The sequence below is a fragment of the Podarcis bocagei genome, assembly GCF_964188305.1.
Source record: "Podarcis bocagei genome assembly, chromosome: 7".
Lineage (NCBI taxonomy): Eukaryota > Metazoa > Chordata > Lepidosauria > Squamata > Lacertidae > Podarcis > Podarcis bocagei.
In genome coordinates this window covers 55,022,106-55,047,662 of record NC_138132.1, presented here as the reverse complement: position 1 = coordinate 55,047,662, position 25,557 = coordinate 55,022,106, and the positions used below count along the sequence as shown (strand labels likewise).

At 42.4% G+C, this 25,557-nt stretch overlaps 1 protein-coding gene across 9 annotated transcripts in view; it reads right to left on the bottom strand.

Annotated features, from left to right (window-relative positions):
- FTO (FTO alpha-ketoglutarate dependent dioxygenase) overlaps positions 1-25,557 on the bottom strand; it is a 274,213-nt gene that overhangs the window by 131,793 nt on the left and 116,863 nt on the right. Inside the window, exon 9 of one of the 9 annotated variants that reach the window (XM_081201197.1) lies at positions 914-1,286. The exons of the other annotated variants lie outside the window; for them this stretch is intronic. Within the exon in view, the coding sequence (XP_081057323.1) occupies positions 1,259-1,286 (28 nt within the window). The 3' untranslated portion in view covers positions 914-1,258. Of the gene's footprint in view, positions 1-913; positions 1,287-25,557 lie in introns of those variants that run through there. 9 annotated transcript variants of the gene reach the window in all.

Sequence of the window (25,557 nt, the reverse complement as noted above, 5' to 3'; positions counted from 1 at the left end):
ATAGTCAGGGATGATGGGAGCTGCAGTCCAACAGCACCCCGAGGGCCACAAGCTCTCCATTCCTGCAATGAAGGGTTTCTAGGTACTGGAGTGATTCTGCCTACCCACGCTGACCACGGTGTAGTCACTGCTACTGAGGGTGGTAGTTTGCTTGGGCAAATCTGGCCTTCCTAGCTCTTGGTGTGTTTTGACTTCCTGACTTGATCCTTAGCCCTCTGAGATGTGACCAGAGAGCATAATTCCATTAAAGTGAATGTCAGTTTATCAAGAAAGTGCACCAAAGCTTCTTGTGATGGGAGTTACCACTGTGACTGGTAGAGCAGATATCAGAGGGGAGAAAAGTAGGATTTGCCAGCACAAGTGGCTAGTGGAGGCAGAACCAATGATAGGAAGAAACCTAATTCTGGTTTTGTCCCCATCTTCCTCCCTGCTGAATTCTAGAAGGGCAACACTAAGAGGACTAAAAAGGAGGAGGCTGGTTGTATGTAAGAAGGTAGGTAGATGGGGACTGGCTGAGGACAGACAGAGTTGGTGGGGCAGTGTCACACATGCCCAAATAAACCAGCCTCCACATAGTTCAACAACATCTGAAGGGCCACAGGATCCCTGTCCCTGGTTCAGAAGTCATAGTAGTAGCAACTCTATTCATCCTCCATGAAGGAAATATATCATGCTCTTACTGTATATTTGGAGTGGGGGGGGGGAGGGAGAGAAATATTTCATCACGGGTCTAATCATGCACAGAAGTACAATCTCAAAAGAAGCGTGAGATGGATGCTGTGTTCAACAGGCACTCATAAATCAAACTGAAGAATGTTAATACCTGTTGCAATTTTCCCCAATTTATTATAGGAAATAACAAACATAGGAAGCGATTAGAATGAAGGTGGTGGGTAGGTGGGAGGGAGGGAAGATATGAGTTCAGGTGGTGCAGCGTTAGTTCAACATGCAGGATCAAATGTCAGCGCACATTAACAAATTTCCATTCATTTTTATCCACAGCAATGGAGACACGCCGCAACCGGCTTTAATAGTTTGGAATGTCAGTCAGTTAAATGACTTTGTAAAGGCACTCGAGTGCAGGCAGACAGCGACAGTTTAATTAGGCAGTTTTGCTATAATTCTATCTGGGAGCTGAAGGCAGCAGACTAGGAACAAGTGTAAAACTCTGCTCAGTCCCAAGTAAGAAAAGCGGGGAAAGGGAGAGAGAAGATACTTTTGATGGCAGGTCCTTTCATTTACTCTGGCGTCAGGTTGGCTACAGGTGAACGGGAGCAATGTAACCGCTACAAGAAGAAGAAAGGTGAGGTTAAGAGACCAATCACTTGTCTTATATTGATTTCGGGACACTATGTCCCAGATATTTTTCCAAGATAGAATGACAGCTCTCGAGCCAGGCTTCATGCTGGGAAGAGATGAAATTGACGAGGGCAGTGGGGACCAGCGCTCAGCAGAGGTTGGTCCATTAGGGCCCCCACCAACCTCAGTCAGCCCCCACCTGCCTGCCTGCCTTCCTATTTATGACCAGTTCAGGGGTTGGCACTGCCTCCTCCTCCCCTTAAGCGTCAGTGTTGCCCTTGTAGAAAACAGCAGGGCAGATGGGCACAGACTAGAATTGTTCCTTTCCCAGAGCTACAATTCCCAGAGTGGTTTTGACAGGGAACTCTGGGAACTGTAGCTCTGGGAGGGGAATAGGGGTCTGCTTGTTGTTGTTGTTGTTTAGTCATGTCCGACTCTTCGTGACCCCATGGACCAGAGCACGCCAGGCACTCCTGTCTTCCAATGCCTACCGCAGTTTGGTCAAACTCATGCTGGTAGCTTCAAGAACACTATCCAACCATCTTGTCCTCTGTCGTCCCCTTTTCCTTGTGCCCTCCATCTTTCCCAACATCAGGGTCTTTTCCAGGGAGACTTCTCTTCTCATGAGGTGGCCAAAGTATTGGAGCCTCAGCTTCACTATCTGTCCTTCCAGTGAACACTCAGGGCTGATTTCCTTAAGAATGGATAGGTTTGATCTTCTTGCAGTCCATGGGACTCTCAAGAGTCTCCTCCAGCACCATAATTCAAAAGCATCAATTCTTCGGGGTCTGCTAACAATTCTCAATACCCTTAAGAACCTACAGTTCCCAGGGTTCTTAGGGGGAAGCCAAGACTGTCTAAAGTGATATCATAGTGCTTTAAAGGCATGGTGTGGATGTGGCCTAGCTGGTTCTGCCTATCACTGGGTCTGGCTCCACATACTGTTTGGTCTCCCTGCTTTCTGCTCTATCCATCCCAATGGGCACCAGACACCATTCACTGCATTTGTATTATTACACTTCATTTAATAAATATATTACACTTGGGTTTAAAGGGGGGGAAACATAGATGTAGAAGAAGCTAAAAATATTTACCATGCTAGGAAAAAAAGTGAAGGGTTGGAAGCAGCACTTAATCAGCCTATTTGTTGTCACTGCCACAAATCCTGTGAGTTAAGAGGTCAGAATCAAGTGCAATTGGTCCTTAAAAAAATATATCTCAGGTAACCCCACATCTCTGGTAATTGAACCCATTCTGCCCAGTCAGAGGTCCTGTCAACTCATATTCAGTGTCGGTCATTACTGAGAAATGTTTCATGACATGTTACACTGAGAGGAGCACTGCAGCACGACTCAAAAGATTCCCCTGGCACCAGAGGTAGAAGACAATGGAAGCTCTTTTCAAGATTGGCGATGTTTAACTTCTCTCTTTTTAACTTGCTGGTGCTCTGATTAGCCGCCAAAGTATTTAGAACCTCATAAATGGCAGAGGTTTTTTTAAAAAAAAATACAAAAACAAAAATAGGAAAGCTCTAAAGGCACCAGCAGACAAACCACTCTAGTTTTACATATCTAACATAAAATAACCTATTCTCTAGGACTTTCATCCTAGCTTTTTAATGGATGATTTGGGGCATCCAACCAAATGAAAGACAAGCAACCATTTAAAATAATGTAAAGCTTTGTTACAAAGAGTTTAAACCCTCATATACCTTTCAAACAAAATTCTAGTGGGATAAATACATGGCTAAACAAGATATGAGACAAAGCGCATCACTATTAACGTCACCCATTTTTTGGCACAGGTTTAGCCACCTCTTAGGATATTGCCACAAACTCAGCATGAAGGGTTTTTTGGATGTAGAGGTGGGAATTCTTCGTTGACCTTTTGATACCAGACACGATTTTGAATCAAGATGGCAGACTGGCTTTTGCGTGGCTAGAATGTAGCACACTGTGCAGAGCCAAGAGTGACACCCCTTGTCTGTCTATTTTGCCTCTGGCCCTACCAACCAATGGCCCCTGAAAGGTTTCCACATGAAGAAATGTAGCTCTTTGACTGGAAAAGGCTCCTCTTCCATAGAGTAGGAAAAACTGCAGTTTGATGGACAAAAATAATCTGCATCGACCAATATTTCCACCCTTAGCTCTGCTTCCACAATGCGTCTCCCGATCAAAGCTAGAGAAATCTCAACAAGCACTACCACCACAGCCCAAGGATCGTAATTAATGGTATTCAGGCCTTACAGCCTAGCAGGGGGGGAAATGTGTTGTAACAATTTTTCTAATGCTGAAATACCACACCGCCAAATGTTCCTGTCAAAGAGCGGTTTAATTACTTTGGCACCCACGCCACTTATAATCACCTGTCATTAGCAACAACGCTTGCATCTGTTTACACGTCTGTCAGAATCGGCAGCCCAGCTGAAGCCGACGGATGCAAGACATCGCTTGCTAGGACATGGCCCCAGATGGGCAAAGGTCAGCTTAAGGTTATCCATCCAACCCTCCACCCCCACTTGGCCCCGAGTGGGATCTGAAGAACTTCTGAGAGGTATAGAAGCATACAAGGAGACACTGAAGCTGGCTTCCTCTTAATAGAAGCGCAGGGGCTCATATTCAAGCTTAACACCCCTGCAACTGTTTTAATACCAAGATGAATGACTTTAAAGAGCACTGTCAGCTTGGGAGCTATGGGGCTCAAGCGTTCCTTAACATTATGTAGGGCTGAAATGTGTGGGCAGAGGAATTATTCAGCCTCACAGTCGTTTGGGAGCAGCCCTGGAAGGCAGAGAAATCATGTGGATATACGTACATGAGCCTGAAGAACCTCACTTACAAGAAACTACTCCTAATGTGAAAACTGCAGTGGTGGAGCCCCACAAGCTGGCTGTATCACCTCAGTTAATGAACATCTTTAACTATAACATACCATCTAATATTTTAGGGAGATTTATGCTTAGGGCATTCAATCAAGCAGATGAAAGGGGGCCAGCCCCAGGGCAATGTGGGAACCTGCTACTACAACAATCCCTCAAAGGTTTTAAAGAGCTTTAAACAACTTTATTGTTTTATTCTCTCTGTAAACCTCTTTGAGGTTTGTTTTTTTTAACAACCAAATAGCGTATAAATTTTATGAAATACATAAATATATAACCTCTGACAAAGGAGAGTCCACCTCTTTCTGAGGCGCCCTGTTCCACCATCAAAGGGTTCTCCCTAATATTTAGTTAAAATCCCCTTTCTTGCCATTTGAACCCACAGGTTAAGGTACTGGTGCTGTTATATGGCCTTCTACACAATCATCTCAAGGTGGTGTACAACAAAAACAGCAAAAGAGCAGTTAAAAACACAAAAAAGAGCAGATATGTTTAAAAGAAAACTAAAATCATTCAAGAGAGACACCCCATTCATCCAGCTTGGAAAGCCTATTGGAATAAAAATGTCTTCAAATGTTTCCAGAAAGTGCAGATTGTGGGGACCTGTCGTATCTTGGCAGGAATTGCTGGTCCACAGAATAGGGACAGTCACACTAAAAGCCCTGCTATGAGTTACTGTGGCTTCTGAGATCTTTGGAACTTGCAAGAGAACTGGTCCACAGGGATCTACTGGGTACATAAGGGATAAGGGATCTTGCTCTATTATCTATGTGACAGCCCCTCAGATATTTGAAGGTGGCTACCACATTGGCTCTTAATCTCCAGGTTAAACTCACTTAACTCCTCCAACCTATTTCAAAGTAAGAAGAGCCCTGCTGGACTCAGCAACCTGTTCTCATTGTGGTGCTGATGCTCATGGGAAGCCTTGCAAGCAGAACCTGAGCACTACAGCACTTTCCCCACTTGCAGTTCCCAGCAACTGGGACTCAGAAGCTTATTGAGAGCCAGTGTGGTGTAGTGGTTAGGAGCGGTAGACTCGTAATCTGGTGAACCGGGTTCGTGTCTCCGCTCCTCCACATGCAGCTGCTGGGTGACCTTGGGCTAGTCACACTTCTTTGAAGTCTCTCAGCCCCACTCACCTCACAGTGTGTTTGTTGTGGGGGAGGAAGGGAAAGGAGATTGTTGGCTGCTTTGAGACTCCTTTGGGTAGTGATAAAGCGGGATATTAAATACAAACTCTTCTTCTTCTTCTATTGCCTGACAGTGGAGGAAAAATGTAGCCATTATTCTCCATGAATATGGAGGCCATTATTCTCCATGAATATGCCTATTCCTCTTTGGAAGCCATCTACCGTATTTTTCGCACCATAGGACGCAGTTTTTCCGTCTTAAAAACTAAGGGGAAAAGTCTATGGAGCGAATGCAGGGGGGGAGGCAGGCAGGAAAAGTCCCCAAGAGCCACACACAAGCTTCGTGTGGCTCTTGTGGGCTTTTCCCCAGGAGGGAGAAGGGACTGATGCGGTCAGTCAGTCCCTTCTCCCTCCTCTAGAAAAGCCTTGCGCAATCTCTCCAGCCGCGGGGAGGCTGCGCAAGGCTAAAGAGGAAGCCCGGGCAGCAAGCGCGATCCATCCCCTCGCTGCCCGGGCTTCCTCCTTAGCCTTGCGCACCTCTCCAGTCGCGGGAGGCTGCGCAAGGCTAAAGAAGCCAACTTTTAAAAAATCTCTCTATCTCTACCTCTTTTTCTTTTTTCGTCCTTTCTCCACCCCCTTCTTTTCCTCTAGATCAGTGTTTTTATCTAGATTAACGTTTTAGTTTGGTGGGGGATATTATAAAAAAGGAAACTTTGCAGCTTTTATTTTAGTATACAATAAAAACAGATTAAACAAAACACAAAAGAAGGAAATAGCACAGAAGAAGAGAAAAGGGAAAGCCATTTACCAGAGGTAGATCTTAACCCTTGCCTCACCTGGGAGCTTCTCTGGGCAGGATTTCCCTAGGCTTAAGTGGGGTGGGGGGAGAGTGGCAGGTAGGGGGGTACCTACCTAGACACTGAAGCCACATGTCTCTCCAATGAAAATTGGGAGTGGGCATTGTGTGAAGTGGCTGTGGATCTCCTGCCGCAGACGTGTAGGACTATATAGAGTTGGGAGGGCCACCCGAGGGTCATCTAGCCCAGCCCCCTCACAATGTAGGAATTACAGCTAAAGAACGCCAGGCAGATGGTCCCCCAACTGCTGCTTAAAAGCCTCCAGTGGTGGAGACCCCCAACACCTTCCAAGGTCATAGAATTGCAGGGTTGGAAGGGAACCCCAGGAGTCATCTACTCCAGCCCCGGTGGACAGTGGGCACGATCCATCCTGTTGTGCAAGGCTAAAGATGCTGCTCAAGGCTAAAGAGGAAGCCAAGGCAGTGAGCGGGATGGATCGCGCTCACTGCCTTGTCTTCTTCTTTAGCTGCGCTGGAGAGGTTTAGCTCCTGGCTGGAGAGGTTGAGCGGCTATGGATCCTGCTTGCTGTCTTGGCTTCTTTGCTTTTTGGGGCTGGGGGGGGGACCCAGGCTTCCCCCGCAGCCCCGAGAAGCTCTGGGAGAAGCGGACAGGCTGCACGCAGCCTGTCCCTTGCTCTTTGGGGCTGGGGGGGGATATTTCCCCCCTTGATTTCCCCTTCTAAAAACTAGGTGCATCCTGTGGTCCGGTGCGTCCAATAGAGCGAAAAATACAGTAAGTTGGTAGACATTGCCACATATTTTGGGACCAAACGCCAAAGTTGAGTTACGTGCTGTGTGAAGAAGTAATTTCCATTGCCTCCTCACAGGACTTCCTATCCAAGCCTCTTATCATTTTCAACACAACTTTTACCTCCACAGTTTGCATCATGATACGCTCACGGAGATACATCTCTGGTTTTCATTTGGTGGAATTATGTGTCATTATCAAGGGCCAAGATGTCTCACCCTAACAGTCTGCCTAAGCTCCCTGCTACTTGCTTCAAATTTGTCCACAGTTGTGGCTGTTCTCGGAGTTAAGGATAACTCATCTTCTTAATCGGTTGCAATACATCCTCAAAGCCAGCTCTTTTATTTGCTTAAATTAAGTGCTCACTGGGAATCCCTTAATGATGGGCCTAGGCTTTCAAGGAATGGAAATACCAGCATGCTTACATTACATCTTGCATTATAGAAACGTCTGCAATTGTTAAAAGAAACATGTGGCAACATTTGATGCTAAATTTGAAATGCATTTTCTGCCCCTGTTACTCACCTGAAACGGAGCCAAGATATCTCTTTGCTTTGCATTATAGTGAAATCCAAACTGGTCTGAATGACTATAAATGGTTAGTGTTTGTCTTGGCTCCTACCTGTATCAGATTCAGACTAAGGAATCTTAGCAAAGAAATTACATGGGATAAAATGGATATTTCTAAATTACAACCCAGCAATTCCAGGGCCCTGGTATATCGGTTTTCTGTTTCATCTAATCCTGCTGGAGAGAAAATTGTGTGGATCTGACAACAAAGGATTGAAAAGCATTTGCTTTCATGGGCCAAACGCTCCTTGTTTTGATTATATTGGAGATTTTAAAACAAAATAAAGATCAAGATCAGTTACAGCTTACTAACGAATCAAACGGTTGTAGGTTTGAAACAGTGGGAAACTTGGAAAAAGTTTAAAATTAGGCATCGTGGCACTCTCTCAAGGCCAAACTATAAATTGTAAGGAACAAGGGGCTGCCAGTGAACACACAGTCCTTTGTCAAATTCCCCGCTTCAAAACGTATTGTGCAATTTACACTTTGTGTTCCAAATACACATTGCCTTGTTCTATTTATTTATTAATACTCATTATCACTGAGTGTTTGGCCACCCATTAGTGGCAGCCAGTGGGGTGGGGCACAGTGTTAACCATCATTTCTTTGTCTTTATTCACAGGGAAATGGACAACGTCAGCATCAAAACCCTGGGGACAGACTATCCTCCAGGAGTTGAGTCTAGAGATTCATAGCTGGAGTGGGAATTGCCCCCCAGGGCCAACCCCAGAATTACTTTTGCATGAAGAGCTTGTGATGCCAGTGCCCCTCCGGCCTTAGGATATCACCATGTTCTCTTCCAGATGAGAGGGTCCCAGCTCAGACCGCAGTTTCTATCAGAGTCAATGACTGCTAGAGCAAGTTGAGCCCCTTCAAATGGTGAGGATCCTCCCAGCAAATGAAGAGCTAGCTAGAAACAGAGACATGGCTTCTTCCATTTCAGGCTCAGTCCGAGGGCTCCTGCTGAGCTCTGCCCTCAAGAGCTCTCGAACCTGAGCCCTGCATAAAACTGTCTAGGGCAGGGTTGGCCAATGTGGCTCCCTCCAGATCATCCCTGGCTATTGCTTATGCTAGTTGGAGCTGTTGGGGCCTGTAGGCCACAACATCTGGAGGGAAACACATTGGGTATTGAGTGGAGGGAAACACATTGGGTATTGGGTATTGACCCACTGAGGTCAGCGCTCACAACAGAACAGTCAGTGTCCACTCAACAAATGGCATTGTGATCACCCCCCAGGACTGCAAACTTCATCATCTTACAATGACAGGGATAAATCCTGCACCCGTCAGAATTGTGGCATGGACTATACATGTAATGAAAACAATAATAAGGCACTGAATCGCTGAACAAATGGAAGGGATGTGCCAAAGGCGCTCAATGCCTCGGACGCCATTTGGTCTAGGGCTGGCCCTGGTGCTATAAACATGGCCATAAGAATAAAAAGCACTAAACACAACAATGACTTGGGAATGTTAGAAAATCATGCTGGAAAACTGCCTAGATTTGTCTGTTCAACAGAACTGTTATTTTATCACGGTCATAAAAAGCATTTTTATTTTTTTTTTAGGAAAAGAAGAACAATTTAAATGAGCTGTGATTAAAATAATGAACCCCGGAGCCGAAGCATTTTAGATAAAAGATACATTTGGTGTTGGGAGAGATAAATTACTTATGGAAGCTAAGTGAACGTCTCTGCAGCAAATGCACTGCCACATGACGGTGCAGGGGTTGGGGACAACATAAAGAAGTTTCCACTTGCATCATTAGCTTCCGCTATAATAAACGAGGCGCTCCATGTGATGTATAATACAGAAAAGAAAACACAGCTGCTTTGCTTCGGCAGGGGAAGTGCATAGGTGCGATGCACCTGAGTCTTTGCACACTTAATAAGCCCTCTATAGTGAGGCTGGCGAGCTCATAGCATCTACTGCTGAAAACCATTATCTATGGATAATTAACTATGTCAGGACACTGAGGTCCTAACATGAGGCCCTCATAATTCCCCACTAAGGCAGAGACAGTATAACATTATTGTAATATATTACTAATTTTTAAGAATAAGGCTGTATCATTGTTGTCTTATTTGGGGGGGGGGGCTACAAAACGGCCCAGTTTTTAAATGAACGCTGCTTTGCTTCTACAGTTTGAAATTCTGCTACCTCCTCTTCTCTGCCTGCTTTTATTTTTTAGTATAGGGATTTATATCCCACCCTTCAAAGAGATTCCCAGGACAGCATACAATACATATCTTGCTGCACATTTTTTAATGTCAATTCAGAAAAGGTTACTCAATTATAGTAACTGCCCTGTAATACAATTATTTTGATTTTTTTATTATTTTGGGTTGTTCCTCCAGTTTTTTAAAGGTAACCGTTCAAATAATAATTTAGAATGAGAATCTTTTGATATGACTCTGAGGAGAGTGTAAGGTTAAACACTGTCTTGTGCCGTATTACTTCAAAGCATTGTGAAGACATTCCATTTATCACCAATCAATTACCTGCCTTCATTCCTTCTCTTCAATTTGACAATGTTTTGTCAATTTAATCATAAATACCATCTTCCAAGCACTTAACAGCCAGTCTGTTAAAAGGGTGGATTGTATCCAGCTAAGCAGTATCAGAATAGACTAGCTAAAAATCAGTGGGCATCACTAAAGTCACTTTATTTAAATGGGTCTACTCTGAGTACAATTTACTTGGATACAGCACAGTGGGTTTACTTTACCCATATTGATGACTCTATGTACCTCCTTTTGATTGCTAATGACAATCAAACATTAAACAAATATTAAACATTAAGCAAACACGGAAAAGGAAAAGAAGTGTGCAATTTTGTATATGTGTGCTCTATTATTAAATACCATGATTGTTTGGCTTTGTTATATTTGTAAACAGTTTTCTTATATGGTGATCAGATTTATAAAAAACTCACGGTCCTAAAAATTATATTTCTCTCCATTCATAAAACAGTAAATCATCAATTCTCATTTATAGATGTTGACCTTGCAATCCACTTTATCCTCTCAAAGCATCTCCCTCTTTTTGGAGGAAGGGAATGTTGGAGGAAATTTAATAAAATAAAATAAATATTTTAATCACTCAATAAAAAGGCTTTTTGACACATGGAGACAAAAGCTTGAGGACATTTATTAAGAAGACTGCCTACCGTGTTGGGCTTTGTGCTACTTCATAATTAAAATCGCACCTGAGCAGAGCCATCTGTGAGTGTGCATTCAGTCTCTGAGAAAGCAAGAAAATCTCCCCCCCCCGTACACAAATGACAACATATTTCTGCACAACTCTTACGTGAAATAATATCAACCCCTTCCGCACCAAAGAAATCACAAAAATCTTTATAGAAACCCTTATAAAGTAAGTGGCTTCAAAGTCCAGCTGTATCCCTACCATAAAGAATGGAAGGGCATCTCATAGAGAATCTTGTTTCTCTAGTTATACCAATGGACTTTAAGGATGCTTCATACAGAGTAAAGCCCTAAAGCAGGTGTAGTAAAAATGTGGATCTGTGTCGCAAAAGGACAGTTTTGTTCAGTCTGGAATTTAAACTCGGAGATTGTTTTGATTGGTTTTAATATTGTAATTGTAAATTGTTGTAACCTTCCATAAGGAAGGGAAGGGAAGAAAAATGATTGATAGATAGGTAGATAGATAGATAGATGATAGATGATAGATAGATAGATAGATGATAGATAGATAGATAGATGATAGATAGATAGATAGATATAGATAGATAGATAGATAGATAGATAGATAGCAGTGTTCATCATTCTCAGAGTAGACCCACTGGGCATGGCTAACAGGCCCATTAATTTTAACTGGTGTACCCTGAATAAAAGCTTAGTTAGATGCAAACCCACTAAAGCAAACCAAACTAGGTGGCTATTCTTAAGACTTATATGTAGATCAGAACAGCTAGCATCTGGATTATATTTCACCAAATTCTGCGGTGCTGTTTTGGTTTAAAAATGTGTACAAGAATGAACCTTCTATGGGGGATACGTGTACCAAAACAAAAAAATCAAGAGAATTTAAACATGAGTTTTTTCATGAACCCTAAAAAACAAACAAACCCAGAAACCTGGATTGAATGGATTCCTGAATGGACACGGGTGAAACTGATGCCAAACTGAAATAGGCTGATGTTGTCTATCCCTGGTTGTAAATGAAGATCACCAGTGTGTGGGTTTTAAATCATGCACTGGGAAGGTTTGATTGGCAGTGATTTCCTAGCATACATACATACATAGAGTAAAGCAGTTGGGCATAAGATCTTCACAGTGCCATCTTAAATGAGTGGTCTGAATGCACCCAGTGAGGCAGCAAATTTAAAGCTAAGCAGGCATGGATCTGATTCAGGGGTCGCTGAGAAACCAGGGGAAACTCCAGGTTATCTGCTTGCAGCTTTCAAAAGGAGGACGTACGTTTAACACAAGCCACTAATTTCACGTTATCAGATACCAGGGTAAGCCTTGGTCCACAGAGATGAGTGGTTAAGTAGAGCTAAAAGTGGGAGATTGGCAATTATACTTATGACAAGGAATGGTTAAAAAGATCAATGTTTATTGACCACAATGAAATATATGGATTCTTTATCAGTTATTTTTGTGGGGAGAGGGAATAGAGAGAGAGAGTAGGAATCCTTTATTTGTTATTGGAACATGAGAGTTAAAGGAACATGAAACTTTGAGAAATATATTGTCATTGCTAGATTGTCAGTGTGCACCCGAGATGTTTGGCATCTTGTCAATTTCTCTTATTTTTTAGTTGTAATTATGGCAATAGAGTAATTGAGAACAATTTTTTTAAAAAAAAACTATTTATGGGTTGTTTTATGACTAATTTTAAAGGCATTTCATGAAAAACAAAGAAACCAATTACTTTAATCCAGGTAAAGTTAGCTGTGCTAGCTGTGACTATATCAGTGTAATCAATGTAATGTTACTCATAACTAATTTAAGTTCCAATGCTTTCAGTTGTTATGTCATCTATTGTTAATTAAAAACTGTGCACCCCACTTTTCTTTTAAAAAGGCAACCAAAGGTAGATAGCAACATCATTAAAAACAACAACACACCAATCCAACTAATTAATTTGAACTTTGCCTATGATCCCAGGCTCACTTACCTGGGGGGAAGCCCATTGAACTCAGTGGAACTTACATAGGATTGCTCCAAATGTCATGGCTAACTTCACTAGGATTGGGGCAGCTATTTGTCCTCTGTTCTATTTATTTTATATGCAGTATGACCTCGTCCATCAAACTCACCTTGAGCTGGATAGGGGCTCAAATCAGACACCACAATAAATTAATGTCGCTCATATGGTGATATAATGATATGGATCTGCAATTGCTTTGAATAATGGAGAACTGTATCAGGGGGAACCTACAGTATAAATATTTTTAGCTGCATGCATGTATTCAGCATCAGAGGGTATTTTTATTTCTGCATGTCTACAATTTATAAGTGCCTTTCTTGCTGACTGAAGGGGGGTGGGTAAACAAATGTCAAGACAGATCTCAATTTTGCAATCTGCAAATCCATAAATAAGATCCTATACAATAAAACCTAGATCTCAGTTAAATCAATGGAAGTTCTCTCAGGGCCAAGGTTTCTCTCTATAAAGGCAATTTCCCAAATGCATTTTTGACCTGGTACTGACCCTACCTTGAAAATGCAGTTTTCTTCCAGGATTGTTGATGCAACAGAATACAACAGGGCTTTTGGAATCATTCCCTCTTTGGTCTATTATTTCCTTCCATGGCATTTGCCTCCCCCTCCCCATTCTTTTTTTCAACACACACACACACGTATTTCACTGAAAATATTTCACAGTTCACATGTGCCAGCAAGGTGCCCATCAGCCAAGTTGTAGCACTGACTTTTAAACCAGCAAATTTTAGTATTCTCCTCCTCAAATAGTAGATAAGTATTACAGAGGTGTAACTAAGGGAAGGAGTAATAAGGGCATGTGCTTGGGGCATAAAACAGGCATCAAAGATCATGCACTACACTGACAGTTATGAAAATAAATATTAATTGATGTAATGGTTTCATTAAGCACCTTTTTGAGGCAGCCAAGGAAAAGCCAGATACTGATAGAGTGAGGGGCTTAATGAGGGAAGTAGAACGACTGCAGCCTAACACAGTAAAGCTCATTGGTTTGTTACTACTAGTGTAGAAGCATAAAAAATCAAGAAATGGGAAAGGAGACTGCAATTCTGTATCCACTTAGCTGGCAGTAAGCTCCATTAAAATCAATAGGATTTCAATCTGAGTAGACTGGTGTAGACACAGGATTACATTTGAGCAGCTATGGGTAGGATTGAGCTGTCAAAGCTGTTGTTGTTTTTTTATCAAATTGCATTGCATTGCCAATTTCACAGAACTTTATCATACATTTTGTTGAACCAACCTTAAAACTGATCTATGATAAGGCATTATTTTACACAAAGGTCCTATATTTAAATCAGAAGGTATTATCTTTCCTGGTTGGAAAAATACATTGCAATACTTTCATGGGGGTTGCAGAGGGCAATGAAACCTAGGATTACTTTACATCTTCATAATTCATGCAACATATTCTCCTTTTCTTTTCGCAAATATAGATCAGTCAGCATTCACTGATTTAGACAAATGGAGACACTTTGGAAACAAATCCTGTTGGAGAACATGCCATGATTATTAAATACATAGTTTGCTGAATATTACCTTGCTTTGATAAGCCACTGTGTGTGTGTAGGAGATTTTAGCCCCACCCCAACTAATAAATAGCTAGAAGCCTTGCACCTGATGTTGCTGAGTAATTCTAAGAAGCCAAAATAACAGTGCAGTTTTGAAAGGTTCAGCCCTACATCTTGATTCAAAATGACATATCCAAATGCAGACAAAATCCTGTTTTTTAATCTCAAGAACCATCATGCAAAATTTGGCTATGCTATCTTAAGAGGTATCCAAATACACAGAGGATACAAAATAATCAACTTTCCAAAAAGATGGCTAAAGTTGCCATTCTTTAATGAATTGCATATTATAACTGCATATTGTTTGTTCACAGGTGTTCTGCAGTTGGACAGATATTCACCCCAGACAGCTAAATTCATATTTATTTACCTTGAACCTTGAATATCAAAGTTGAGAAAATGAAGAGGAAGAAAACACACTGTTATGAGAGACAAAAGGTTTGATTTCCGCCCGCCCCCTTAAGATGCAACGAAGAGAATGAAAATACTTCACTTTGACTATTATAAATCCATGATACCTGAAACTTTTCCTATGAACTAATTTTGCAACGAAAACTCACCCCCCTCAGAGTGCGCATGAAAATAGAAGTGAACAGATGTCCCCCTCCCCTCCCCTCTAAACCCATTCCTCCCTACAATTAAACCAGCAATGATTTTACAGACCAGTGAGTTGCTCCAGCGTGTGAGCGCGCATCTGTGTTTGTGTTTACGGGGCTAATCACTCGTGTCTTCGAGCGTCTCCCCCCCCCCCTTCCTGGCTCTTCCTACACCCCTCCAACTCCAGTACATAACCACTGCCATCAGACAGTATCAAGTTCGCCTCTCCCTCTCCCTCCTTTTCTCTTCCTGCACTTTGCAGATGATGCCTCTAACCATCATGACAACAGCGAAGGCAGGAGGGAGGTCTCCGTACCTGCCTACCTAAAACAAGTTTCTGTAAAGTAATGAATAGAGACAGCTTGGGGACCATCCACCTGCACCAGCCTGCCTTTTACTGCTTGAAAAGCAAAACCACGAGGGATTGGCAGAAGGTACTTGTCTGACAGGGCCAGGACAGGCTTCCTCCTCGGTGACAGCCCGGGCCTTGCCTCTTAAACCTGACCCGCCATAATTCCTTCACAATGCAGCAGCAAAGCAGCTGACAGTAGCAGCTGCATCTCTTAAGCGAGATGGATGGAATTTTCATAACTAGTTCCCCAAGTTGCATTTTACCTTCAAGATAATTTATGAGCCGCTCCAGAGCCTTGAAGAGACAATATGCTTGCCATAAAATTAACTGTAACAGTCTTGTAGGTTATAATTAACACTGGGAGGGTAGCACCAACTGGGTGAAACACATGGCATAATTGATAGTGAAACTGGAAATTAAGGGGAAGCTAACAATATCATTACTGTGCACGTCGCTTGGGCAAAACCAATGCTTTCCAGGGGTTAATTGCACTCTCCTTCCAATCTACACATCTCTGATGGGGAGTAGATGTGTGTCCCGGGTAGGAGGAAAAGGCAAAAGAGGCAGGGATACTTGGCAAGTCCACTGTTGCACCTGGGCTGGTGGATTTGCATTATGGCTTCCTGACAGGAAGAGACATATGCATGGAACATGGCAGCATCTAAACATCTGGCGCCAAGGACACCACTGATGAATGGGGGAACCTCACCAGATATTTCATTGTCTCAGTAGATGGTGACCTTAATCTGCAAACAGTTCTCCTAAAAAGTTTCCCTCCCTGCTAGGTAAACACCCCCACCCAAAAAACGTATGCCTATTGGGACTGGTAGAGTGGATGGCAAGGAGGCCAAAAGTAGGTGGAGCAAGAGGCAAAGCAAAGCCACCCCTGACTGGTCAGGAGAAAGGAGTAAGTAAGGAGGCCAGCCAGTGGGGATAGCTGAGTGCAGACTGTGGATGGTGGGGCAGTGCTGTATTTGCCCTATTGGAATTGTTGGCCTCCATCTTGAGCAGCATCTCAGACTCAATTCTGATCCAGGCAAGTGGGGGCAGCCAGATTAGTTGGCGAAGCTGCCCTGGAGGCAGAGGTACTAGATACCAACCCATGGCACAACATCGCCTGAGCCAGATCCTGATGGTCAGATGCCTCTTCAATCCCAAATTGGGACCTCCAAAGGCAGTAAAACTTATGCCTCCTGAAGAGCCAGATTCCTCACACCAAGGACCCCATGCATATGTTCATTGTTATGTACTCATCCCTTATACAACCCTGCAAATTGGGTTAAACTGAGAAACAGTGAATGATCCATGCTCTCCCATTGAACTTCATGGCTGAGTCAAGATTTGAAGCTGCCTCTCCTTGGTCCTCATCCAACACTGGCTCATTAGGAACACTGGTTGCTAGGAAGCAGAGTGTGTGGGGGTGTGGGAGGGGAATTACTTTGTCATGGGAACAAAGGCATGGATCCAAACTTTCCTTTCATGAATGGAGTAGGGTTTGCTATCCCCTTGCAGAAAGTACCAGGTGAGACTGCAGTGCCTTTGGGAATGATATGGTGGTGGGTATGGTGAGAAGATTGCAGGTGGACTGGGGACTTCATCTGAACAGAGGAACAACTTAAGGCAAAGTTTAAGGAGCACAACAATGGGTAAGGATGGATCTGTTTTTAATGGAACACCCCATTTGGCACAGTTTGAACATATAGGAATATTTTAACTTCTCTTAATGTAACAACCCAACCTGGCTGTGAATTAAGATATGCTAAGTGCATGTTCCGCCCCCCCAAAAAAATCTGCTCTATAACAGTTGCCTTAAGAAGTGCTGAAGTGCGATTATCTTAACATCTAATTCATCAAAGGAGAAAAACAAGGAAAAATACTGATGCTGCAGAGTTGATGAACAGAACCAATTTTATAAAAAGGCAATCTGGAACACCATCCAACCACTTACCCATTCTCTAACAAGGACCAGAAACTGAAGGTATTTATTTGTGTCTTGCATACACACACACACACACACACACACACACACACACATATATATATACACACAAACATATATGTCCCTGGACAAGATATTGGAAAATGGTTTGATAAATGATGGAACAGTGTCACCTACAGGCAAGATAAGCAGTTAATAAACCGCCTCCATCCTCAGCCACTTCCCCAAGCTGACAGCTGAATTTAGACTTTATCTATAACCTGGAAAATACATGGCAAAGGAAATGACTAAGATACACCGGGGACACCCCTAGTATAAAATAAAATTACTACTCTTCATGTGTGGCAAATTGTCTTCTTAAGATAAACACACTGTACAGCTAGCGATTAATCCATTATGGGGCGGACAAATTGCTAACCTTTCCTCTCCAGGGCATTTCTTCAAATCAACCTTGACCATGATGGTCAAAAATCATTCTGATTAAAGGGCTAACACGGCAGCTAAAGACAAATTTGGGGGTGTCAAAAGTACACTTATCTCTCCTTAACATCAAGCAGAACGCCTACATAACTCATAAGCTTTGTGGAAATGTTATCCATGAATCTACCAGCCCAGAAACTAAAAATATGTATTGGCCAAGCTTATTATGAGTTTGGGAGCAAAGTTCAGAAAATATATGAAACCAAAACACCCAGCTAGCAAATATTAAATAGCTATTTACATTCTGAAATGAGGTCTTTACTGGGTTACTATGTTCACTAGATTAGTGTAAATCTTCATGAGCATCTTGGATGAAGATGGAGATCCTAATTTTACACAGAGTTATCACCTATCCTAGGAGGTCAGGGCAGTCCGAAAGAGCAATGAGCATGTCCATGGCAGAGAATGGCTGTTTCATGTCCACCTTGAGATCCTAGGCACTCAAGGAGCTTCTGGATAGGCTTAACTATCTTCTGTATATGTCTTCTGCTTTCACAATACAAGCCGCAAAGGAAGTCCCATTTTGAGCTGGTAACAATAAATACTCATTTGGGCCACGCTAAAGAAGACACATGCAGCAGTGTGATCTCATGCATGTTCAGTGAGTAGAGACGGAGGGAAAAACTGTTGCATTTTAATGAGTTGTGCTTTTTGAACCAAGACACAAATCAAAACAGCTATCCTTCAAAATTTGCATTTTCCTGAATTTTGTGATTCAGTTCAACAACCAAACAATATGTACAAAAAATGCATATATTCATGAATATAACATACTAAATACCTTATATTAGGGGAAATTGCTTGCAGAAATGTGTACATTAGTTAAAACCACAGGCCAAAGAAAAATAATATGTGTTTATTAGGAAAATTTCTCACTAAAGGGCTGAGAAATTTTCATAAGGATCTTTTCTTAAACAAACATGCACAAATTGTTGAGGAAATGCAGAGAAGTGAATTTAAGGTTTGGAGAAATGAGGAAGTTGCAGAAGCAACATTGACAGATTTGTCTATCTCTACCCATAAGTAAGTCCCAGTGTGATCAGTTTGTTTAGGAATGCAGTCCTACTAGAATTCCACCTCTGAAGCAAAGAACATCTGGGCTCAGCCAAGTGTTGGGAAGCACCACTGCTGAGCTCCCTGAAGAAAGTATGGGTTACAAATGGAATAGCTAGCTAAATTTGAAGGAGGCCATTCTGAGCCACTGGGTTGTAACCAACTAAGTTTGACTCACAACGGAACAAGTTCCTCATGCCCATTGATTTCAATAGGTCTACTCCAAGTAGAATTTAGTTGGAATAATATTATTTGCTTTTGCCAAAAAAGAAAGGAAAAAAGTAGACTACCTATAGCAGCAGTAGCCAAAATGGCATCATTCTCCATATGTTGGACTCTCATCATCCTATGTTGGACTCGCATTAGCCATACTAGTTGAAGCTGATGGGAGCTGCTGTCCAACAATCAGTGTTAGAAACTGAGATATTAAAGTTAGGAGCTAAATGGCACCTTAAACCTAGGTTGTGGGCGCAACAACGGAATGTCTAGTCACACTTTTTTATAACAAGAATACAAAGCTGAAAATGTACAGTATGAACTGCAGCTAAAATATTATGTTCATTTTTCACATGGTCTAGTCCCACCCCTGCCCACCCACCTAATATTCTTAAGAGGATCTCTTCTCCTGAGAGTAGCTGGAAGTGGGGAGGCAGAAAAAGGTCTTCCTTTCCTTCCACTTTGCAGTTTTAATCTGAACCCTTAGGTGCAGTACTGTGTGCACTAGAGCTCAGAAACTGTTGCACTAATAAAATTCCCCATCACAAAATGTGCCTAGAACAATGAGAGTTTTGAACACTGCCAACAACATCCAGAAGACATCATGCTGCCTAACCCAATCTACAGAATTATCTTCAAAGACTGTCTGCAAATGTTAACCAAGAATGGGCTTATATGGGGTGATTTTACAGATTATCTTATATTTTAGAGTTTAAGGGTACAAGCTGATCCTCAATGGGATGTCACAAATGTTCTAGGTTCTAGGTTCACAAATATTTTAAATTATATGTTTATATTAATTAAGTTAAAGCAAATTAATAGGGGGTGTAATGATTTGGAGGTCACAATGCACAATTTTTTTTTAAAAAATGATGCATAAATCTTGCTCAATAAATAAATAACTAGTGGGGGAAAGTATAGCGGGTTTGAAGGAAGTGCAGAAAACAGGAAGTGACTTTACATCCGCTAAAAAGGGGAGTGGTTTCAAATCCTATTGAAAGTAAGTGAATGGTATGCCACAGCACCCCACCACAATATGAACACCAACCAGGTCAGGTGGGGAAGGAGGGGGCAGATAGCAACACAACTCTCTCTCTCTCTTTTTCTCTCTCTGTCTTTCCTCCTCTTCATCCAGCTACATTATCCATACCTTCTCTCTCTGCCCTGTCCCTTTTGTGTCCTGCCTTTTTAGATTGTTAAGCTTGTGTATAAGGACCGTCTTGTTCTGATTGCACAAAAGCTGCACAGGGAACCTCTTTAGTGAGGGCACACATGCTCTAAATAAATACATACATTTCATCAATAACTTCATTAAGGTCTTTCACTTCTCAATTTTCCAGGTCCCATCAATGTTGCCTTTGATGGAAGGAGGTGAGGGGAGCGTTACTAACTTCAATATTAAAGTTAACCCTAAGGGCTAACTCTATGATCACTGGATGGAAGACTTTCTTTTAAAAAAATTAAAAAATACAGAACTGCTTTTAGAACTCTGTTACTTATTTTAGGGTTTTTTATATAAAAAAATGAAATTGTTTATTAGAACGTTTGCTTTGTTTTTGTCTTAAAAGATACATCTGTTTGCCACCCTGGGCTCCCTAGGGAGGAAGGGAGGGAGATAAATTTAATAAATAAATGAAATGAAATAATATTTTAGACTGATCTTTTTCAGCAGCAATTTCACCAGTATTCTAGGGATTTCCTAGCATACTCAAAGCAATATGAAAATAAAAATAAAATCATCACTGGTGGAAGGGAGCAGTATTAGGATGCAAGGTGCCAATGGGACTTAAGAGGAGAAAAGCCATTTCTTCAAAAGGTTACCTCTCTCTGTAGTCATGGCTCTCCAGAAATTCCAATGGGTTATAAAAATGCTGGTCTTCCAATGTCACCTTCTGTCTCTACCTCCTCCCCCTTCCCTCCTGCAGTTCTCATCTGTTGCTATAAATAATTTTTCAGGGGTCACCGAGATCATTGCTTTAAAAGTAACATCTTAACAGAAAGAACCATTACCCCAGACCAGTGTATGTTGACAACCTAGCTTGCACCAGAGATTTCTTTGGCTGCCGCTTCATTGTTGAGAGCAGCGACTGCATGTGTGCGCGTGTGTATATATTATTCCAACAGGGAATTAGCTGTGTGAAATTCTAAGCAGAGTACAGGTTTGAAAGCATCTTATTTTTTATTTTTTGTTATTCTTTTAAGGAGGTAAATCAGAAGCACCCTTAAGAAGGGTAAGGCTCACACACTATGAATCAGAGTCCATACCCACAAATATGTGGCAGTTGTTTGCATCCCCCCAAAAAAATCTCTACCTTTTATAAAGCTTGTGCTCTTGCTAACCTGGAAGTAAATTTGGCTCATTACGGAATGGGTGGGATGCCTGTGCCGCTCCAGATGCTGCCAGATGACACAGCCCATCATTCCTGTGCTGGCTGGGGCTGATAGGAATAGGAGTCCAGCAATAAGGACCCAGCTGTACTATACAGCTAAAGCAATATCATAGCACTTGGAACAGGGAGATTGCCTTGCCCAATAGACGCCCACTTGACTGCTTCAATCTGCGGAACTGGCACTGCTACAGGTGTCACACAATACCCACGTTTGTAAGAAATCTATGTTGTAGTGTGGCTGCACTTACATTTTGGAATGGCATCTCTATTGCTATCAGGCAAGCACCTTCACTGTACTCTTTCTGGTGTCTGTTAAAAACAGTTTTGTTTAGAAAAGCCTTCCCAGATATCCGGAATGTTGATGTGTGTTTTGATCTGTTTTTAGTTTACTGCTGATACTATTTTTTTCTAAAAGTTTTAAATTGTTGTAAACCTCTTTGAGGGTTTTAATTTTTTAAAAAAACCGATCAAGTAGTGTATAAATTTTATGAAATAAAATTAATAAATTAAACAGTCATGGCTCCCCCCAAGAAAAAGTATTCTGGGAACTGTAGTTTGTCCATGGTGTTGAGAGTTTCTAAGAGGAGACCTCTCTTCCCCTCACAAAGCTACAATTCTTATCCCTCTTCACGATAAACTCTGAGAATTGTAACTCAGTGAGGGGAATTGGGTGTTTTAACAACTTTCAGCATCCTTAACAAACTACCATTCCCAGGATTCCTTGGGGGAAGCCACAGCTGATTGAAGTAGTATGATACAGCTTTGTGCATACTGCAAATGAGTCCAGATAGATAGATAGATAGATAGATAGATAGATAGATAGATAGATAGATGATAGATATGAAACATCCTCATTAAGCAACATACAGTCAACCCTTGGTTGTTGAACTTAATCCATTTTGGGAATCTGTCCAATTCCCAAAATGGTTCGAAAACCAAGGTGCAGCTTCCAGTTGGCTGCAGGAGCTTCCTGCACTCAATCAGAAGCCGTGTCAGATGTTCGGCTTCCGAAAAACGTTCGCAAACCTGAACACTCACTTCCTGGTTTGCAGCGTTTGGGAGCCAAAACGTCCGAGTACCAAGGTGTTCGACAACCAAGGTACGACTGTATAGCACACTAAGTAATAAATCAACTAAGCCAGACGAAAGAAAAATGAAAATGGTCATTGGATGTAAAATGATGGGAAGAAACATGAGACTTGAAAATCCTGCATGTGTTCTGAGGGACAAAGCTTGCCCTTGACTTCCACAGCTTCTAAATGCTTCATCATTTATGAGGGATACCAAGCTGGTCAGCTGAGATCTTTTACTGGATTGGGTTCCATATCCAAGCGTGGGAGTTATCTTGATGAAGAGCTGTGTGACTCAAAAAGGCAGCAACTCCCTTGCCAACAAAGGCTGGCCTCAGAAAAGATAACACCTGAATTGATATCCTCTTATACAACACAGTGCCATATATAACTTCACCTTGGTATCTGATTATCCATGCAAGTGGTACATGGCCACTAGAAGGGCAGATAGTTAGATATTTACAGACATAAATAAGTGATCACTTAAATCGTCTGGGGAAAATTCTACCCTGCCAAAATATTAAAAAGGTAAAGGTAAAGGACCCCTGACAGTTAAATCCAGTCGCACACGACTCTGGGGTTGCGGAGCTCATTTCACACAGGCCAAAGGAGCAGGTGTTTGTCTGCAGACAGTTTTTCTGGGTCATGTGGCCAGCATGGCTAAGCCGCTTCTAGCGCAACCAGAGCAGTGCACAGAAACACCATTTACCTTCCCGCCGGAGCGGTACCTATTTATCTACTTGCACTTTTGGCGTGCTTTCGAACTGCTAGGTTGGCAGGAGCTGGGACTGAGCAATGGGAGCTCACTCCGTCGCGGGGATTTGAACCGCCGACCTTCTGATTGGCAAGCCCAAGAGGCTCAGTGCTTTAGACCACAGTGCCACCCGCATCCTATGCCAAAATATTATATGGTGGTAATTTTCCACCATTGTGCCTCTACTATGGAATGCCCTTTACTCTGGCACAGCAACCACCAGCTGCTTCAGATGGATTGTAAAGATACATCTTTTTGCCCAGGTTTTCCTTAACCCATAAGATTGGACCCTATTTCTTTATTTGTTTGGATAACTAAATCAATAATAATGATAAATCAAGCAAAAAGTCCTGAATAGCCTGGGCCAGAAGCTGGGCCTTTTCTTTCAGCTGGAACTCGCAGGAACTCAGTTCCGGCACCATTGACATTCTAAGAGAATGAGGGAGTTATTCATGGTGAGGTCCAACTCTTCTTTCCCCAGAAAAATAGTAGTGGCCAGAAGTATATAGAACCCACTCCCACATGAACCTGCCCTCCCTCAGATCATTTTTAGAGGCCCTGCTCTCTATGCCCTCAACTATCTGAGATGTCGATAGATGATGAGAAGTCAAGGGACCCTCCTCATTAGCGACACCTAGATCACAGAAGTCATAGAATCATAGAATTGGATGGGACCCTGAGGATCATGTAGTCCAACCCTTTGCTATGCAGGAATATGCAGCTGCCTCATATGGAGATCGAACCTGCAACTTTGGTACTATCAGCACCATGCTTTAACCAACTGAGCTATCCGGGCTATAAGTCCCTTCTAGAGAAGGCTCATTTATCTCCTTTCTTTAGTCCTCACATCAAAACTTTGCTTGTCTCTTCTATTTGGGGGGTGAATCTTTTGAGAAGAACACATAAAGCTGTCTTATATTGAGTCAGGCCATTGGTTTATCTAGATCAATATTGTTTACATTGACTGGCAGTAGATCTCAAGGGTTTCAGACAGGTCTCTCCCAGTCCTACTTGGTGATGTTGGGGATCTTCTGCATGCAAAGCAGATGCTCCACCACTGAGCCACATTTTGAGTCTTAACGCTTCAAAAGGGCTAATATGGGCATGTGTGAATTGGAACAAAGAATTCATAAAAGAAAATATGAGTTCAGAGTTTGAATGGGGCAGCTGCAATGCTGGTTTACTAACCTAGATTGTCATATGCACTTCATCTCACTTTAAAATTGTACTTATCATGAAGTGCAACAAAAGCACCAAAGGCACTACCAGTTCTGAACACCACCAAGATTTTGGGGTCATTTCTTGGGAAGGTGAAAAAATGTAATCCATCTCTGGGATAGTTTAAATCCTAAATGTCTATTTTTTATATACAGTTTCACCTCCTGTGCTCAGTATGTGAGCAGGTTTTATGAAGATTTCCTGTTACGAGGCATAAAGGACGTTCAGAAAAAGGGACCTAAGAAAGTATGGATGGATGTCTTGGAAATCAGAATCCTCAACAAGCAGATTAAAAGTAAATATTGGCTATTTCCTTGTTCCCCAGGGAGTCATTTTGTATTCCCAGTTGCAACACCAATTTGGTACTTGAAAACCAAGCAGGAGTCGCACACTTTCCTCCTGCACAAGCCGGCTGCCTCTGGCAGACACCATTGTTTTTAACAGGCACAATGACAGCTGATACTAATGCCACTTTGTGGTTCAACTGTCAGATGATGGAGCTAACACTCTGTCTTCACAGATTATACATTTGTCAGTGCTGTGATGTGCTGGGCTTCTGCCATCCTACGCAGCCAGGAAGCCTGACCGTTTTAATTCCCCTCCACTTGCAGAGTCTGAGTGGTAAGGATAGTGGTGGTGGTGGGGATGTCACCAAGCTACCAGAATTCCAAGCCACCTCTAACTATCCTTCACGTACTACAACTACCAAAGCTGGTGTAAACAATGAACACAGTCTGAATTCACATCATGGATTACAGAGTTTGGAATGCTTGTTGGGAGGAAAGATTGTTGAGGTGCAGAAGGCATGCTGGTCTATGTCAGAGATTCAAAAATGGGGAACTGAAGAAAGAAAGAAAGAAAGAAAGAAAGAAAGAAAGAAAGAAAGAAAGAAGAGAAGGAATCCCAACAGTGATGATTTTTAGGGTGTATGGCCACATTGTGGGTGAGGAACCTGTTGCTCCCCAGAAGTGGGCTCTAGTAGCAGTAAAACAAGAGCTGACCAAGGTTCTGCTTGGCCTTGAACGTCTGCAGGAGGTCCCACTCAGACTGCAAACACCATCCATCTACAGCAAGGAGAGACAATCAGGTGTCCCGTCCCCCCCCCCGAAGTTGCTGGACTCCAATTCCCATTGTCCCTGACCATTGGTCATGCTGGCTGGGGCTGGTGGAAGTTGGAGTCCAACAACTTTTAGAGGGACATGGGTTCCTTGGTGATATCTCTCCTCTCTCAAGCTCTGGCCATT